Here is a 19,424-nt window from a genome sequence, read left to right on the forward strand (position 1 = left end):
ATATGCCTCGAACACGACCTTTACAACGCTCAAAACACCGCAATACAGTCAATTCACTGCCATTACAATGCAAGTAGTTACAATGACTTGCGCTGGATGGGGCTCTAGACTAGGGAATAGTGTGATTTACTATTCCAACACCTACCCATCTGTTACATAGGCTAGAGTTGGGATAGTAAATCATACTATTTCTAAGTCCAGCGCAAGTCGTTGTAACGACTTGCGTTGTAAAAACCGAAATGTAATGTACCGCGATCTAAATGATCACGTTGTATCGTCAAACATTCCACAAAAGACCCTGCCCGCCAAGTCTTTCAGTGTTCGTTCCTCTCTTTTGCTGGCCTTGCAAGATGCTCTAACAAAATTTCTGTACAAACATCTTGTTTATCCAATCTTTATGCACTCCAGTGTGAAGTGAAGACCAGAGGCCGGAAGCCTCAGCAGTTGCAGCTCACTTATGCTTAACTGGACTTGACACAAGCACCTTCACTGTGAGTTTAGTTGACCTATACTGTAGAAGGTACTAGAGCCCCACATTTGATGTCCATCTAATGCTGAAGACACACAATCCGGCACAGGGTCTTGCTAGAAAGCCTCTGCGTACTCTTATCTGATGGAGGTTTTTGTGTGTGTGTGAGTCTGCAATAGTTCACATCTCTAAAAAAGTTTCTGACCAAACCCTGACTGACCCTTAGTGACCAAGTCAATGGGCAGTTACTTGAGAGGTCCTTGATGACTTACAGGTGGGTTTAGAGCAGGCTGCAGCACAGACATGGCTGTGCTTCAAATAATCCACAATCTCTTACTCATTGTGGGCAATGGCGTCCTACATGATCTACTTGCCATCTTTGACATGGTCAACCATACAGTTCCCCTAGATACTCCTGCAAACAGTGTGGGCATCAAGGGCACGTTCTTCAGTGGTTTACCCAGTGGCTGCTGATTATTCAGGGAGGGGACATGACACACAGACACACACCTACATGCTGACACCCCCATACATGCATACCTACACCTACAATTTCACAAGCACTTACACACCCATTCACACCACAAACTCACATATACACATACATACACATATGCACCAAACATTAAAAAAACATAACACTTACCATCTGCAGCATCCTGGGTACAGAAGCCTTGGTGGTTCCAGAAGGCCTCTTCTCACTGGCTGACCGTAGGTCAGCCTGCGAGAGGAGGCGGCAGTCACTACCTCATCACATTGCGGCATGGGGTCAGTGACACCTGTGGATCCCACCCCATTTTGTGATGAGGCGTTCCTGATGGACCCTCTGCCCAGGGCACTTCAGGGCTTAAACTGAAGCAGCCAGGTCCGAGGCTATCAGTAAGGGGGAGGGGGAGGGCCTTGAGGTTCTTTGTCAGGCTGAGGAGGTCATGCCCACAGGAGCTGTGACATCTTCAGCCTGGAAAAGTTCAGCTCAGGCAGCCAGGTGCCTGCGCATTTAGTGCATGTTTAGCTCGTGGCTGCCTGACCTGAGAATAAAGAGTGTCTGTCAGGCTGACCTTTGCTTAGCCTGACAGACACTCTTTATGTTGGCTAAAGGTAAGAGGCGGGCCCCTCTGCCCTTAAGGAGAGCCCGCTGTTGGGTTAACCTCTTCTTTACCAACTGTTCAGCTGACAGTGCTGGTTTTGCAAAATAAAAACACATCTCACATACCAAATGCAATCATGATGCAAACTGACAATTTTGCACTCCCTGCGCAAGGTGAAGCTGAAACATTGTTCTTTGGTGAGTCCATCTATTTGAGTCACTCCTTTCACTTAGATATGTAGGTATATGTTACTGTGGAGTAATGTTTCATTGAGGCACTCCATGGAACGTTGAGATGCTAATTTTAGGGACACAGCACAGAGTCTTATGGGGCCTGAATATCGAGGAGTACCCCCTGCAGGTTTCTACAGAGATTCTGTGGCCCTTGGGGCGTGGCCTTCTAGAGTTGCAATGAAGGATGTAGGAACCAGTCATGCAGAGGTTACTCTAAGAGTTTTGTGGCAAAGGATGTTATGAGGTCACAGGACAGGATGGTGGGCCACCTGCCATTAGGTCACTTACCAGGATGCTCTTGTACATGTTCCCATTCTCCAGTGCCATCTGTACTCGGATGATGCGACACTCCGAGTTTTCATCCTTCGGAGTTACCTCAGACGTGGAGGGTGTGGTGAAAGCAGAGCCGCAGGAAGCTGAACGTCTGTGGCCCTTCATGAAGGTTGATACAGGTGGGCTTAGCATGGCGGGGAGAGGTGCAGGGGGCACCGGGCCTGGAGATGGCAGCCCCACCGCATCCAGGGACGATACCGACGTGGACTTCATGTGCTGAAATCCAAGCGAGAGACAGTCACTTGGTGGCCAACACAAGTAGAAACACTTTGCTCCTTTGTAAGCCAGAGTGGGACTTCAGTGACAAGATTAGGATAAAAGGAAGTCTGACATGGAGCGGTCAAAGGGCCAACACTAGAGCGGCATTGTGTCTGAGAGAGAAGCTGGAGGGGCCAGTATCTGCTTGAACCCTTGGGGATGAGTGATTGTCTGATTCTCCTGCTCTCTCATGCCTAGACGTGGACCAAATGTGTGATGAGGAATGTAACTTAAAAGTTAAGATTCAAGGAAGCAGCCCTCGTCGTAATGTTGGTGCTCAATTGATGGTGTTCCTCTATACAATTTACTAATAATCTGCCTTTTGCCCCCTCATTGTTTCACAAGCAACAAGTAACATTTGACTCAGCCTGAATTATCTCCTCATCCTTGAACTGGACCCCAGCAGCCATTGTGGACTGTATAATGGCCCCAATTCTCCATCTCTTAGTGTGCACTGTGTGTGTTGTCCTGGGTTCCTGTGCGTTGCTCCATCTACTTACGTGTCATGGTGTATTTTTGCTGGTGCTTAGCTACAGGTTTGCACCCACTCGGTCTGTGTACCTGTTCCTGCTAGGCTCGAATTGGTGTGTATAATGTGCACCGGTGGGCTGGTGGGTGTAGCTTCTCAATGTGTCTCCTTTCCTATTCCCCTTGGGAACCATTTGTTGCTGGGATGACAAGTGAAAGGAGGATTTTGCTCACATTTTTTGGTGGGGGGAATCACATTTGTCAATGTTTGGCCCAGGTTGTTTTGCACATATTGGTGGGGGCTGTTTGAGATTGCCTTTCTTCATGATTTAAACACGCTCAATGCAGAGATGAGGAAAGTCCAACCTACTTAATGTGGAAAAAGGGTGATGTACGGCTGGTGCTAGAGCTGGGTTTGTAATGTCCTCAAGGATGCTTTAAGAAACCTTTGGCATGGAAACAAACATTGAATTAAAAAGATTTTGTACCTGGTTGCACGGCAACAACGTAAAGGACATGTATAATGTTTTGACATAGAGGGAAATAACTACGACGTTTGACTTTTGGGGAGGTTATGAAGCCTTTATTCAGATGCTGCAGTTCACCAACAACCTAAGGTTCCAGGAAGAAATTATGGCGTTCAGCCGCAAGTACCCCCTCACCTTACCAACAGTATACACTGTGCTGAGAGAGCGAGTGCAATGCATTCTCTATCAAGGAGATCAATGGGTGCAACGGTGTATGATGCAAGTGTGAATGTGGGGGCACGTTTTAACATAAGTGGGGTCAGAAAAGCATTTTTAACCAATGTGTGCATGGATGGTGGTATGTAATAGAATCATACAATGCAGGATAGAAGGGTACATCTGGACATCTACAAGCCTGTGCTGCAAGTGGAAGTTAAGCCTTTGATATACAACATTGTGAGGTTATGATGGATGTTTAAGTAAAATAGTTAATTGGTTGACACAGTCTCTCCTACATGCTGATGGAGAAGAAGAGGTTTGTCAAGTAAGTTGTAAGATTATGGCACAGTTCTAGCTGAGCAAAGAAAATATAGGAACATTCATATTAAACATATCGATATATCCCAAATGAGAATTTGTTTAAAGGATTGGTGCATGGTTGAGAAGGTTTACATAGCAAATAAGGGGTCTTGTCTATTATACATGGGACACTAGAAAAAGAATGGCATTAAGTTATACCAGAGGCAGTAATGCTAATAGAGAGGTATTTGAAAGGTGATCTCTATGCTAAATAAGGATAGTAGATGTGAAATGGGTATCTCTTTGTGCAGGAGAACTAGGCAGTGTTGGAGGAGCATTAGGTGTGGTCTGGTCCCACAACCAATAAGTGATCGACTAAAGGAAGCATTAACACACCTTGCCAGAGTAAGAATTATGGAAGGAATTAACTTCTCCGATAGCTTTTCCCTGTTGTGTTGGGCAGAAAATTAGAAGGAGGCCTGTGCATTTGCATTGATCTGAGAGACATAAATTATATTGTATAAATAGATGATATCCTGTGGTGAACATCTGAGAGCCATTAGTCCCTATGGGGAATGCTAATTAATTTATACCCAAATTCCAGGTCACTTCAATAATTTAGGACACTGTTGGGATACCTACATTTCTGTAGGATACCCTTTGGTTAGACTTTTCAACTGTTCTCTTAGAGCAATCTATAAATAAAGTATCTGAGGTTATATCTAAATATTCAACTTCCATAACAGTATTTTGTTTTGTAAAACTGCAATATGGTACCCAGTTTGGTATTTTTACTACTTTATTAGGCATTTACAAAGTTGTTTTTCACCAGCAAACATTTGTATAGTTGGCTATTTTAATATTTCTAAAGGTTTTCGGTTTACCTTTGCTAAAGGATAGATTTTTCTGTATTACAAGATAATTTCACTGCATTTTCATTAAAAGTTTTTCTATGTATAGTGAAAAAATGTTTGTAGAACTTTTGTCTGCAAATCTACTTATTTTGCTTTCCTATTGTCAAAGGTATTGCGTAGAAACCTGCACTGTAAGGTATATAGTGTGCAGAACTATTTTGTTAGTCTTAAAAGTAGGCTAGGAGGATATGTGCAACATAAGTTGTCGCGAAATACATGATTTTCGTGCCCAGGTGATAGAGAAAATTGAAACATTTGAAAAGCTCTAAAGTTTTTCTCTTTACAAAGGTTGTCAAGAGAGCTTTCCAAAATATATACTGAGGATAGTGAAAAGGATGTAACACTTTTGACTGAGGTCATTAAAGATGCTGATTGTTGGCCTACATTGCACCTTTGCCAAGAGACTAACAGCATGGCTGAGCACAAGCCTCTGCTAGTGGTGCAGAGTGATGCTACCGATCAGGACGGTTACAGGCAATGACACTACTGATCAGTACAGGCGCTGCAGAGTGATGCGGAGCGATGCTATTGATCAGGATGGGTACAGGTAGGTACAGGCCGGTACAGAGTTATGCTATTGATCAGTATGAGTACTGTCTGGTTACAGAATGATGCAGAGTGATGCTATTAATCAGGAGGGTAAAAGTCAAGCAACAGAGCGGTGCACAGTGATGCTATTGATCGGGACGGGGACAGGCATGGTAGAGAGCAGTGCAGTGATGCTATTGATCTGGATGTGCACAGGCTTTACAGAGCGGTCCAGAGTGATGCTATTGATCAGGAAGGGTACAATCAGGCTACAGAGCGGTGCAGAGAGATGCTATTGATCAGGACGGGTACAGGCAGGCTACAGAGTAGTGCAGAGTGATGCTATTGATCAGGACGGGTACAGTCAGGCTACAGAGTGGTGCAGAGTGATGCTATTGGTCAGGACGGGGACAGGCAGGGTACAGAGTGGTGCAGAGTGATGCTGTTGATCAGGACGGGTACAGGCAGGGTACAGAGGGCTCCAGACCGATGCTGTTGATCAGGACGGGTACAGGCAGGGTGCTCCAGAGCGATGCTATTGATCAGGACTGGTACTGTCAGGCTACAGAGTAGTGCAGAGTGATGCTATTGATCAGGACGGGTACAGTCAGGCTACAGAGTGGTGCAGAGTGATGCTATTGGTCAGGACGGGGACAGGCAGGGTACAGAGTGGTGCAGAGTGATGCTGTTGATCAGGACGGGTACAGGCAGGGTACAGAGGGCTCCAGACCGATGCTGTTGATCAGGACGGGTACAGGCAGGGTGCAGAGTGCTCCAGAGCGATGCTATTGATCAGGACTGGTACTGTCAGGCTACAAAGTGGTGCAGAGTGATGCTATTGATCATGACGGGTACAGAGTGGTGCAGGGCGATGCTATTGATCAGTAGGGTACAGGAAGTGTAGAGAGTGGTTAAGATTGATGCTGTTGGCCAAGACGGGTACAGGCAGGGTACAGAGCGGTGCAGACAGATACTATTGATCAGGAAGGATACAGGTATGGTAGGGAGCAGTGCAGACAGATACTGTTGATCAGGAAAGGTACAGGCATACTAGAGAGTGGTTATGAGTGATGCTACTGATGAGGATAGGAACAGGTAGGGTACAGAGAGGTGCAGCGTGATGCTATTGATCAAGATGGTTCATAAACAGCACTCTGGCAGGATTGTTTCTAAGTGGGGATTGTTTTCTGCACAGTAGCGACAAGTGTGTGCCATGTGGGCAAGTGACAAAGTCATGGTTGTACTCAATGTGAAATATAACTGTACTGAACAGACCTTGAGAGAAATGAGTGCTTGACATTGTGGAGTTGTTTCTCACTTTGAGACCCAAAGCAGTAATGCTGACTTGATCATTCTCATGCTACGGTTGGAAGATTATGCCAAGGGCAACGGTGGCAAAGTCAGTCCCGGTATCGACAACTCTTGAGATTACCGAATTCTTCAGAGAGGTATTCAGTCAGGAAAAGATTCCAGGGGTGTTAACGCATGGATCAGGTTAGGAGCACTGGTGGGTTTGGTCCACCAGCAGAGTTCGATGTTAATGATATCACAGGCTTTTCTAGTTTATATCCAGTGGTGTTTGACAACATGAAAGATTTGTTCTCTAGCGGCAGGCACACACTTCTTACCTTTGTCATGCGGGTCAGTAGTGATGTGTCTGGACTCAGCTGATTCTCGTGAGTGTCCCCCCCCAAAAACTCAAAAGAGCAGTCAGAGGGTCGCTTGGGAGAGCTCGGCCGATCCCAGGTGCAGGTGCCAGGTCCGAATGGAGCCGCAACTGAGGTAAGAAGACTGAGAGGAAGAGAGATGGATGGTCAGAAGTGGACAAGGGAGAGGGAGAAGAGGAGCATGGGGTGAAAAGAGACCAGCTACCAAACCACTGAAGCAGGAATAACAAACACCATCCTGACTCCAACAGCACCATATGATATTCACCCACAGAGCGGACCCGCAGATCACCCTCCTAGGACACAACTTGTTATTAGGCGCAATCTACACTTTTTTGACAGCACTCCTTCACTTACTCCATGCAGTGTGTGATCACCAGGGTGGGTTTGATGGGTCGAGGAGGGGCCGGTGCCAGCTCCAGGGGAGGTTCGATCTCACATGAGAGGCGGTAGCTGAAAAGCAAAGACAACATGCAGACAATGGGTACAGAGCCTGCTTCACCGCAAAAACCCTGCCGAGACCTGCGACTGGAGAGACCTGCCATGCCGAGGGTACGAATAGACTTCGCGCAGGGAGAGCAGCAGAGCTTAATTCGTGCCGGTGGTTGCAGGTGTTGGGCGCCAGCATTTTTGTGGACTAAGACTTATTTTTCATCATCGACTTTGACCCAGCGTAAATAAGAGAAGTGAAAAATAGAGAAAGTAGAAGAATTGTATGAAAATAATGACAACGAGAGAAAGCATAGATGAAAGGGAACCTGCAAGAGTAAGATACATTGGATAGGAAGTGTGTGTGGGGTGGAGGAAAGAAGCATAAGGTGGAATTAAAACTATAAAGACTAGGCAGCCTTGCTACTTGGCCACTCTGGCATTCTCCGGATCGTGCGGCAGCCTCCTAGGTAAACCTCTGGACCCAGCGCTTATCAGCAGCTATTCACTCATTCATTGCAATCTAAGCGCTAGAGATCAGGCACCCACCTGTCTGCCTCGCTCAGCGCCTTGATGCTGTGGAACCATCGCACGAAGGACGGGTCCGGCTCCAAGTCATAGTTTTTACAGATGGACTGAAGCAGACGAATCTGGGCCAAGATCTCAAACTCCTGAGGAGACAAAGAAGCCATGAAGACAGGAGGCCTTTCAGAAAAGCCGCTCGTCTAAAGCAAGGGTGAAGCAAACTGAGACAAGAAAAGAAGCGGGAAAGCTCCTCAGAGCAGACAGGACATACCTTCCGGCGCTTGTCGAAGTTGAGGTAGCCATTCTGAAAGAGGAACAGTAAAGAGGTGCTTCAGTTATAGCAACTAGCCGAACCTCTCGCCTCCTTCTCCGGGAGCTGCTGAATGCAAGTGTGACGCAGTGTGGATGCCAGGGAAAGTCAGTGTATATGTGCACATCTTGGGAGCACTCCCTGCATGTGCTTGGCCTATGTTATGTTATGTTATTTTAATTTACTACGTGCTTGAATCACCCCCAAAGGGGTATCTCGGCACGGGACCAAGACGACGGATAGCAGGCAAAAGAAAAAGGCACTCTTAAAATAGGTAGGTCATAAGCGCTTTTCTGAAATGCAAATAGTTTTCACAGGTGCGTAGTTGCAATGTCAGTTTATTCCAAAGATGAGGGGCCGGAAGGAGAATGGACTGCAGCCGGCCCTGGCCTTCCTCAACCTAGGGACTTTAAGCCAGGCCTTGTCGCAAGATCTTAAAAGTCTGGGAGGGGTGTAAAGCAAACGTTAAATATGTGGGACCTTGTCCCTGGAGGGCATTGTGGGTTAAATAGCAGATCTTTAAAATAATTCTGTTTGTCAACGGGACCCAGTGTAGGGTCTGAAGAAGAGGGGCAGTGGCCGTGCCAGGGGAGGGGTTACAAACAAGACGTGTGGCGATGCTCTGACGTGCGTCACTTTTGGCCTCCATTTATGGAGGCCAAAAGTGACCTGACTTAAAACAGACGGCTGATGACCAGCGCCTGGACAAGTGTTTTCCTTGAGGAGAGTGGTAGTAAAGGAAAGAGTCTTCTCAGCCACCGCAGCACATGGAAGCAAGAGCCTGTAATAGCTGCAGTTTGACAGGCGGGCCTCCTAACTCTCTTAGGTGCACGTCAGCTCTCTGAATAAAACACTGTCAGATATATTAACATTTACCAAGTTGTTTGACAGCAGTTGGGGTTTCTGGTCTGTTGTGCAGCTGTCCAATGTGCTTGTCAGACTTTGACCAGATCTCACCTCCCCTGTTCACATGTTTGACACTCCTCAGACACCCTCATCTGTGTGATAACTCCGACAGGCTTTGTGGCTCTGTGTGGAAGTGCTATTTTAACGTGTGTGGAAGCTGCCATGACAGCTGTTGACATCCGCCACAGGTCCGACCTCACGTGTCTGAATTGCTTTTCATCTGGCATGTGACTGACTCTACCCCAGCCCTCCCTGCGTCACGTTGGAGGGTCTTTGATGCTTCCACAGACTCACCTCGAGCTGATCCTTGGCCGCAGTATCCAACATGACTAGATCCTTCAGGAATGTCCCAAGGTAGGGGACCACACCCTGGTGGGAGCAGAAGAGGATGGGTTAGAGGTCGGATGGAGGAGGTCAGCAGATACTCGGCAGCGCCCCCTGCTGCTTGACTGCAATCACTGCAGCTGTACCTCCTCAAACCATGCCACCCTCTCCCTGCTTCACCTCCCTCCCCACCAGGGAACAGCTGTACCACCTCACACTATGCCACCATCTCTCTGCTTCTCCTCCCTCCCCACCAGAGAATAGCTGTACCTCCTCAAACCACGCCACCCTCTCCTTGCTTCACCCATCCCCAGCAGGGAACAGCTGTACCTCCTCACACCATGCCACCAACTCCCTGCTTCACCTCCCTTCCCACCAGGGAATAGCTGCACCTCCTCACACCATGCCACCAACTCCCTACTTCACCTCCCTCCCCACCAGGGAATAGCTGTACCTCCTCAAACCATGCCTCCCTCTTCCCGCTTCACCTCCCTCCTCACCAGGGAACAGCTGTACCACCTCACACCATCATGCCATCCCCTCCCTGCTTCATCTCCCCCCCCACCAGGGAACAGCTGTACCTCCTCACACCATCATGCCACCCCTTCAACTGCTTCACCTCCCTCCCCACCAGGAAATAACTGTACCTCCTCAAACCATGGCACCCTCTCCCTGCTTCACCTCCCTCCCACCAGGGAATAGCTGTACCTCCTCAAAGCACGCCACCCTCTCCCTGCTTCACCACCCTCCCCACCAGGGAATAGCTGTACCTCCTCAAACCATCCTACCCTCTCCCTGCTTCACCCCCTCCACCACCAGGGAATAGCTGTACCTCCTCAAACCACGCCACCCTCTCCCTGCTTCACCTCCCTCCCCACCAGGGAATAGCTGTAGCTCCTCAAACCATGCCACCCTCTCCCTGCTTCACCACCCTCCCCACCAGGGAATAGCTGACCTCCTCAAACCACGCCTCCCTCTTCTTGCTTCACCTCCCTCCTCACCAGGGAACAGCTGTACCTCCTCACACCATCATGCCACCCCCTCCCTGCTTCACCTCCCTCCCCACCAAGGAACAGCTGTACCTCCTCACACCATCATGCCACCCTCTCCCTGGTTCACCTCCCTCCCCACCAGGGAACAGCTGTACCTCCTCACATCATCATGCCACCCCCTCCCTGCTTCACCTCCCTTCCCACCAGGGAATAGCTGTACCTCCTCAAACCATGCCACCCTCTCCCTGCTTCCCTCCCTACCCACCAGGGAATAGCTGTACCTCCTCAAACCATGCCACCCTCTCCCTGCTTCTCCTCCCTCCCCACCAGGGAATAGCTGTACCTCCTCAAACCATGCCACCCTCTCCCTGCTTCACCTCCCTCCTCACCAGGGAACAGCTGTACCTCCTCACACTATAATGCCACCCCCTCCCTGCATCACCTCCCTCCCCACCAGGGAATAGCTTTACCTCCTCAAACCACGCCACCCTCTCCTTGCTTCACCCCCTCCCCAGCAGAGAACAGCTGTACCTCCTCACACCATCATGCCACCCTCTCCCTGCTTCACCTCCCTTCCCACCAGGTAATAGCTGTACCTCTTCACACCTTGCCACCCTCACCCTGCTTCACCTCCCTCCCCACCAGGGAATATCTGTACCTCCTCAAACCATGCCACCCTCTCCCTGCTTCACCCCCTTACTGCCAGGGAATAGCTGTACCTCCTCAAACCAAGCCACCCTCTCCCTGCTTCACCCCCTTACTGCCAGGGAATAGCTGTCCCTCAAGGCATCCCACCCTCTCCCTGCTTCACATCCCCCCTTAACACCAGGGAATAGCTGTACCTCCTCACACATGCCACCCTCTCCCTGCTTCACCTCCCTCCCCACCAGGGAATAGCTGTACCTCCTCAAACCATCCCACCCTCTCCCTGCTTCACCCCCCTCCACCACCAGGGAATAGCTGTACCTCCTCAAACCATCCCACCCTCTCCCTGCTTCACCCCCCTCCACCACCAGGGAATAGCTGTACGTCTTCACACATGCCACCCTCTCCCTCCTTCACCCCCGTACCACCAGGGAATAGCTGTACCTCCTCAAACCACACCACCCTCTCCCTGCTTCACCCCCTTACTGCCAGGGAATAGCTGTACCTCCTCAAACCACGCCACCCTCTCCCTGCTTCATCTCCCTCCCCACCCGGGAATAGCTGTGCCTCCTCACACCATGCCAACCTCTCCCTGCTTCACCTCCCTCCACCAGCAGGGAATAGCTGTACCTCCTCACACCATGGCACCCTCTCCCTGCTTCACCTCCCTCCCCACCAGGGAATAGCTGTCCCTACTCAAACCATCCCACCCTCTCCCGGCTTCACCCCCCCTTACCACCAGGGAATAGCTGTACCTCCTCACACATGCCACCCTCTCCCTCCTTCACCCTCATACCACCAGGGAATAGCGGTACATCCTCGAACCATGCCACCCTCTCCCTGCTTCACCTCCCTCTCCAACAGGGAATTTCTGTACCTCCTCACACATGCCACCCTCTCCCTGCTTCACCTCCCTCCCCACCAGGGAATAGCTGTACCTCCTTACACCATTACACCATTACACCATGCCACCCTCTCCCTGCTTCACCTCCCTCCCCACAATCCCTCCAGCAGCCCCACCCTTCTTTTCTCTCCTCCACCTCTCTCCCTCTCTCACACTAACATCTCCTCCTCTCTCGAGCCTGCTCTTGCCACCTCTTTGGGTTCACCTTCATTCTGCTTAGCCTCATTTCCCTTCATCAACATATTTCTCACTCCCTCCTCTCCCTCCTCACTAGCATCCCTCCCTCCTCCCTTCATATCACTCTTACCACTGTTTTGTGCTCCCTGGGGCGCCTCGCTTGTTTTCTTGTGTTCAGCTCCATGTGGACCGGTTTTGATGTCTCCTCTTGAGACTAGAAAATTGAATTAAAACATCACTTCAATTTTAGCTTCAGCCACGCCCAGTGCAGGTGTTAGTATCAGTGTGAGAGGAGAGAGAGAGAGGCGTGACATTGTAAGAGCCTAGTATCAGACTGTGACATCTCTGCAGGAATGTGATGTCACACTGACATGACTGCACTGACCTGAGGTCAGACTGTGATACGACACAAGAGTTTAACACTTGGCCCGAATATTGCTCCTGTAACTGCAGGTCAGGTTGTGACACAACTTAAGGAAATGAACATCAGACTGTTTCATCACTCCTGTAACTGGAGGTCAGACTGACATCACTCCAGGCCCTTGAGGGCAGTCTGTGACATCACTCTAGGATCTTGAGGCCAGTCTGTGACTTCACTCATGGAACTTGCGTACAGTCTGTGACTGTGACATCACTTCAGGAACTTGAGGCCAGTCTGTGACATCAAACCAACTGACATCAGAGTGAGAGATCACTCCACGAACCTGTGGTTAGACTGTGACATCACTCCAGAAACTTGAGACCAGTCTGTGACATCACACCAACTGACACCAGACAGAGATCACTTGAAAAACCTGTGGTTAGACTGTGACTTCACTCCAGGAACTTGAGGCCAGTCTGTGACATCACTCCAGGAACTGGACGTCATCACTGCACTAACCCAAGCTTAGACTGAACCATGGCTTAAAGAGCAGGGGTCTACCCACCCGTGTGCAGATGCACCGGGGCCTATTTGTTGCGGTACATTTATATTTCAAAGAGCTATAAAATAAAGGCAAATATTTTGTTTACGTTTTTTTCACCCAGTTTTTACAGGTCAGTTTGCCTCTCTTTATGAGAAGTTCATCTAGTCCAGGTTATTTCCTTGCATCATGGGCTTTGTTCAGGTCAGTAATACTGCCTGAGCAATGTTGTGAAGACAAGTGCAGAGAGGGAAGGTCATGGGATAGGGGCGACCTCCCCCACCGTCACAGTTTCAGGCGTCCTGATATATCGTCCTCCAGGGGCCTTGGGGAGCTTTATCAGCTCCCTCATGGAAACTGTCACGCTGCTGGCCGCTTCTACTACCAATTTTATGGTGCTGGGGGACTTAAATCTTCATTTCAATGAGCCTTCAGATTTAATAGCTGCAGATCTGTGCTGTGACCTGAAAGCATACAACCTGAATTTAAGCAACCGCGGCGCCTCTCATATTAAGGGTCACCTTCTCGATCCTATCTTTGCAAATATTCCACACTTAGAGGTTCTGTCCGCCTGTCCTTTACCATGGTCAGACCATTTCTTGATACCTATGACTCTGCAATGTGACCCAAGGTCCGTTCTGTCCCCCAGAGTCTATTCTCTGGAAAGAGCTTGGTCTAAACTCTCAGTGGAAAGTTGGACCGCGCAGCTTCAGAGCTCATGCCCTCCCTTGGCCGCTGACCCGGCAATGGCCGATGTGGCCTTTGATTAGTGGGTGACCAACTCCTTAGATGCTATTTTGTCGAAAAAGAGAGTGGCTAAGAGTGGGATCAGAACGGGCTCGGCCCTATGGTATACTCCAGAATTGCGAACCCTGAGGAGAGGATGCAAGAAGCTGGAGAGGACCTGGAGAAGGGACTGGGGGGAGGCCAGTCGGGAGGAATATCGCGCAGCTATTAGGATGTATAAGAATGCCCTACGCGGGGCTAAGGCCCAATTTTTCGAGGAAAAAATAAAAAACGGGTCCAACTCTTCTAGAGAGACCTTTAAAGTGGTTAAGGAGCTCCTCAAAGTCCCTGAGCCACCAGTTATCCATTATAATCCCGCTGAGAAGTGCAGAGAACTCGCGGACTATTTCCATCTGAAAATCGAGAATATTCTGTCTCTGTTAACTTGGGCTTCACAGAGCTCTGACGCAGTGAGCCAAGGAAGAGGAGTACTTGCTCTACTCGATTCGTTTGACCCGATATCTGAGTTGGAAGTGATAAATGAGCTTAGCTCTATGAAGAGCGGCTCTCCAGGGGACCCTGCCCCAATGAGGTTCCTGAAACAAGTGGCTTCTGTCATCGCGGCCCCGGTCATGAACCTCATTAATATGTCCCTTACTCAAGGTGTGGTACCATCGGGCTGGAAAAGAGCTGTTGTGAAGGCACTCCTGAAAAAGCCTAGTCTGGATCCTTCGGACCTGGCTAACTTCAGGCCCATCTCTCTGCTGCCGGGGCTTGGCAAGATCGCAGAAAGGCTGGTTAATCATCAACTGTCCAGCTTTCTGGAGTCCAACGGTCTGCTTCGAGAGACTCAAACCGGCTTCCGACCGGGTCATGGCACCGACACCGCCCTATTGGCAGTTGTGGACGAAGCTAGAAGCATTCTGGATTCAGGAGGGTCAGTGGCAGTGATCCTCCTGGACCTCAGTGCAGCTTTCGACACTGTTAACCACCAAGTGCTGATCCATCGGCTGTCTAATGCGGGAGTGAGAGGCGTTGCGCTGCAGTGGCTTCGCTCTTTCCTTACCGGCCGGACTTATCAGGTCTGGGAGGGCAGCGAGCGGTCTTCACCAATCCCCCTCCAGTGTGGGGTGCCACAGGGCTCCTCTTTGAGCCCCACATTATTTAATGTGTACATGGCCCCCCTGGAGGATGTGGTGTCGCCATTTGGGATAAAAATCGTTAGCTACGCCGATGATACCCAGTTGGTGGTGGCTCTTTCCCAATTGGTGAAGAACCCTGATGTACTGCATCAATGCATGTCCCAGGTGTATACCTGGATGTGCGAATCAGCACTGAAACTGAACGGCTCTAAAACCGAAATCATGTTGCTAGGGCATAAGGCCCCCCCACTCCCTTTGTCTAGCTGGCCTAGTTGTCTGGGGGACCTCCCCTGCCCTAAGCAGGAGATTGAAAGCTTGGGAGTTTGGTTGGAGCAGGATCTCTCCTTTAAGACCCAGGCGAAGAAAACGGCAGGGATCTGCTTTGGGCTTCTTCGCTCTGCTCGCAAAGTCCTGCCCCTTCTTCCTCCCACCTCAAGGAAGTTACTCATTCAGGGGTTGATTATATCAAGGCTAGATTACTGTAATGCGATCTTCCTTGGCGCCCCAGAGGCAATGCTGAGGAAGCTCCAACAAGTACAAAACGCCGCGGCCAGGTTATTGACCAATGCGCCTAGGAGACAGTCGGCTACACCAGCCTTGAAGACTCTGCATTGGCTCCCTGTGCGGGAGAGGGGCAAGTTTAAGTCCCTCTGCATAGCACATAAAATCCTGCAAGGTAAAGGCCCCCCTATTTTAAGAAAGCTAGTGGTGCCCTATAAAGCCTCAAGAGCCTTACGCTCCGACCAGAAATTCCTTCTCCAGGTTCCTAGGGTGTCTAAGGCCCGTACGGGCGGCAGAAGATTTGCGGTCCACACAGCCACCCTTTGGAACGCGCTCCCATTGGAATTGCGTTCAGAAATTGGCACTCTCCGCTTCCGGAAGCTGCTGAAATCCCACTTATTCCCTCTGTGATGTGTTTGATTAGGTTTGGCCAGGGTGTGTCTGATCAAGCGCTGGGATGCCCGAGGGTAACTACGCGCTATATAAGACTGATTACAATTACAATTACAATTACAATTACAAGGGCTCAGGGAGGAAGAGCTTTGATGCTTGTACCTTGAAGAGCAGCTCCCGGCTCTGATGATAATTGTCCTTTTCTGAGAAGACTTCAGATAGTTCCTGGTAACTCTTCAGAGCTTCCCTGTAGAAGGAAAGAGAGCGACAATTACAAATGTGTAAAAATACCCACTATCCAATAACACCAGATCAGCAGCCATCAAACATCATTGAAGCCATCACCCTCCATCTTTCTACCTCTTCTTCTTCCGTTCCGCACTAAAACGAATTCTCGAAGACTAAGTTGTAGCGTCCTCCGTCAGCCAGGGTACCCGCTAACGGGCGTTGACATCTGTGATGATGAAGCGCTTCATTCAAATGCTCAAAGTATAAATAAAGATGTGGACCTTGTCAAGTTCCCGCAATAGGTGGATACTCCCAACAGGAAGGCACCTGTCCTGGATACCTCTACCCATGGGGCCCCTCTACAGCGTCTTCTCAGTTATCAAACGCCAGCATAAAAACTTCCAAACTCTCGTCTGGTCAGTCGATGCTCAAGTCCACTTCAGTATCGAAGGTGAGTTCAGCCCAAAGTCAACTGATGACCATGAACTGCAGAGAGTCATGGTCCTTAAACGTAAACAGCCTCTTGGCGGCAGAGGCCTGCCCCAGAGCATCCTACAGGTTACACTGCCCTCGTCTCATCTCTCCGCTTTCACATCAGAGAAGTGGCGACTGGTGCTCTAGACAAAGTGGCCCCTCGCGTGAAAAGCAAAGTCAAAGCAACAAAATCAGCGCCAGGCACCTGCTTCTCTGACACAAAGTCTACCCTTGTACCAAAAATGTAACTTTACTACTTTTTGGTTCTTCATAAAGATAAGTTACTGCTAAACTTTTGGTCTAACTTTACCTTTGTGAATTTGGCCCTAACTTTACTGCTTTTCAGGTATTCACAACCAAAAGTCTAACTTAGACCAAAAGTCTGACTTTACTCGTCGGAGCTTACCGTTGTGACTACTGAAAAGTAGTAAAGTAAAACTTTTGTTCTAAGTTAGACTTTTGGTCTAACTTTACCTCTGTGAATCGGGCCCTTAGACTACAGGGAAGTCGTGAAAACCATGACGTACGTCTATTGTAATAGACATGCACCTCTCAGGAGAAGTCACGGACCACATAACAGATTTATTGAATACACACAGACCACAGGGGAAGTTGTGAAACTCAAGAATGTATACCTATAATATACCCTCAGACTACAGGGGGAGCTGTGAAACACATGATGTATGTATACTGCAATAAACATACAAACCTCAGGGGGAGCCATGGACCACTTAAACGATTCATTTCTGCAGTACACACAGACCACAGGGGAAGCTGTGAAACACATGATGTGTGTATACTGTAATACACATACCCACCTCAGGGGGCGCCATGGACCACTTAAAGGATTTATTTCTGCAGTACACACATAGACAACAAGAGAACCTGTGAAATACATGACTTATGTATACTGTAATACACATCCAGACCACAGGGCAAGCAAAGCAACACATAAGGAATTTATTTCTGTAATACAAGTACAAACCACATGGGAAGCTGTGAAATAGAACTGTACACCTGAACTGCCCAGAGATACCACAAAAGTGAACTATGAAAGGTAAAGTGGAGTACACACACATAACAACAGATGTAAGACACACAAAGATCACAGGAAGAGCAATGAACCACAAATGCAATATACATGTGTAACGCACAGTGAGACCAGCAACAGCCATGAGACGTACATGGAATACATACAGACATGGAATACACATTCACCTGCAGGAGAGGCACACCAGTAAATCCCACGGAGATCAGAGAGGAAGCCATTGAATAGTCATAGAAAGCTAATCCGTAATAAAGTTAGACACCTTGAGGAGGGGGAGGAACTAATTCAAAACGTACAAATAATGTACATGGGAACAGTGGGAGGAATAAAACACACAAAGAATATCCACATTTAATACAAAAAGTCCATTGGAGGGGGAACGTAGAGACCATAGGTCAGGCAACGAAACATTCAAGAAACGTTCACTTGGAGCGAAGGAGATGCTATGAAACACACAGTAAACACACAGGAAGAACAGTCATATATTACACGCACAATCCAGCGGAGATGGATTACGAAACACAGCGCAGGAAAGAGTATAGGCTCTGCTGCATACTTTCTAGCCCGCTTTAGACCAGAGTATCCTGGTGTTCCAGCCCAGATCCCAGTCCACCCCCTTCACCTGTGTAGCCTCCTGCCAGCCCAGGTACTCACCAGTAACCACATCGCTTTACACTTCTTTATTCGGCTGCGTGTAAATCAGAAGTCAACATTCTAAGCATGCTCAAGCTCGTCACTCCAACACTTACATCATAGGCGTACGGTGTACAGTGGGGGCCAAAAAGTTCTAGCATTCTTTTATTTACAAAACACTACAGCCTGGACCTTTCTAGGCCATATTTGACCCCAGTTTCACTGTGTTCCAGCCCAGATTCCGGTCCTTGCCCCTTCACCTGGACATCCCTAGACCACATTTGGTCTCAGTTTCACTGTGTTCCACCCCAGATCCCAGTCCTTCCCCTTTCACCTGGACATCTCTAAACTACGTTTGGCCCCAGTTTCACTGTGTTCCACCCCAGATCGAGCTCCTTCCCCCTTCACTGGGGCATCTCTAGATCACATTTGGCTTCAGTTTCACTGTGTTCCACCCCAGATCCCAGTCCTTCCCCCTTCACCTGGGCATCTCTGTGTTTCATCCCAGATCCCGGTCCTTCCCCTTTCACCTGGACATCTCTAGACCACGTTTGACCCCAGTCTCCCTGTGTTCCACCCTAGATCCCGGTATGTCCCCTTTCATCTAGATGGCTCCAGTTCACCCTTGCCCACAAGCTTGCTGTGTTTCAACCCATATTACAGTTGGTCCCTCCTTCATCTGGACATCGCTACCCTAACATAGACCACAGCCTCGCATTGTTTCACCAGAGATCCCGGTCTGTCCCCCCCTTCACCTGGACGTCTCTAGACCACTCTTGACTACGGTCTCACTGTCTTCCACCATAGATCCCATCTGTCCCCCTTCACGTGGATGTCTCTAGACCACCTTTGTCAATGGTCTCAATGTGCTCCACCCCAGATCCTGGTCTGTCACCCTTCACGTGGATGTCTCTAGACCACCCTTGACTACGGTCTCACTGTGTTCCACCCCACATCCCGGTCTGTTCCCCCTTCCCCTGGGCGTTTCTAGACCACCCTTGTCAATGGTCTCACTGTGTTCCACCCCAGATCCCGGTCTGTCCCCCCTTGACCTGGATGTCTCTAGATCACCCTTGGCCACGGTCTTGCTGTGTTCCATCCCAGATCCAGGTCTGTCCCCCTTCACCTGGATGTCTCTAGACCTCCCATGTCAATGGTCTCACTGTGTTCCACCCCAGATCCCGGTCTGTCACCCCTTCACCTGGACGTCTCTAGACCACC

At 49.2% G+C, this 19,424-nt stretch overlaps 1 protein-coding gene across 6 annotated transcripts in view; it reads right to left on the minus strand.

Annotated features, from left to right (window-relative positions):
• RGL2 (ral guanine nucleotide dissociation stimulator like 2) overlaps positions 1-19,424 on the minus strand; it is a 298,408-nt gene that overhangs the window by 45,076 nt on the left and 233,908 nt on the right. For all 6 annotated transcript variants that reach the window (XM_085621611.1, XM_085621535.1, XM_085621834.1 and 3 more), the window contains 8 exons: positions 15,983-16,067; positions 12,287-12,370; positions 9,409-9,483; positions 8,170-8,202; positions 7,923-8,044; positions 7,302-7,397; positions 6,906-7,068; positions 2,079-2,339 (listed from right to left, as the gene is read on the minus strand). In XM_085621611.1, the coding sequence (XP_085477737.1) occupies positions 2,079-2,339; positions 6,906-7,068; positions 7,302-7,397; positions 7,923-8,044; positions 8,170-8,202; positions 9,409-9,483; positions 12,287-12,370; positions 15,983-16,067 (919 nt within the window). The remainder of the gene's footprint in view (positions 1-2,078; positions 2,340-6,905; positions 7,069-7,301; positions 7,398-7,922; positions 8,045-8,169; positions 8,203-9,408; positions 9,484-12,286; positions 12,371-15,982; positions 16,068-19,424) is intronic.

The sequence above is a fragment of the Triturus cristatus genome, chromosome 1_1 (assembly GCF_964204655.1).
Source record: "Triturus cristatus chromosome 1_1, aTriCri1.1, whole genome shotgun sequence".
NCBI classification, from domain to species: domain Eukaryota; kingdom Metazoa; phylum Chordata; class Amphibia; order Caudata; family Salamandridae; genus Triturus; species Triturus cristatus.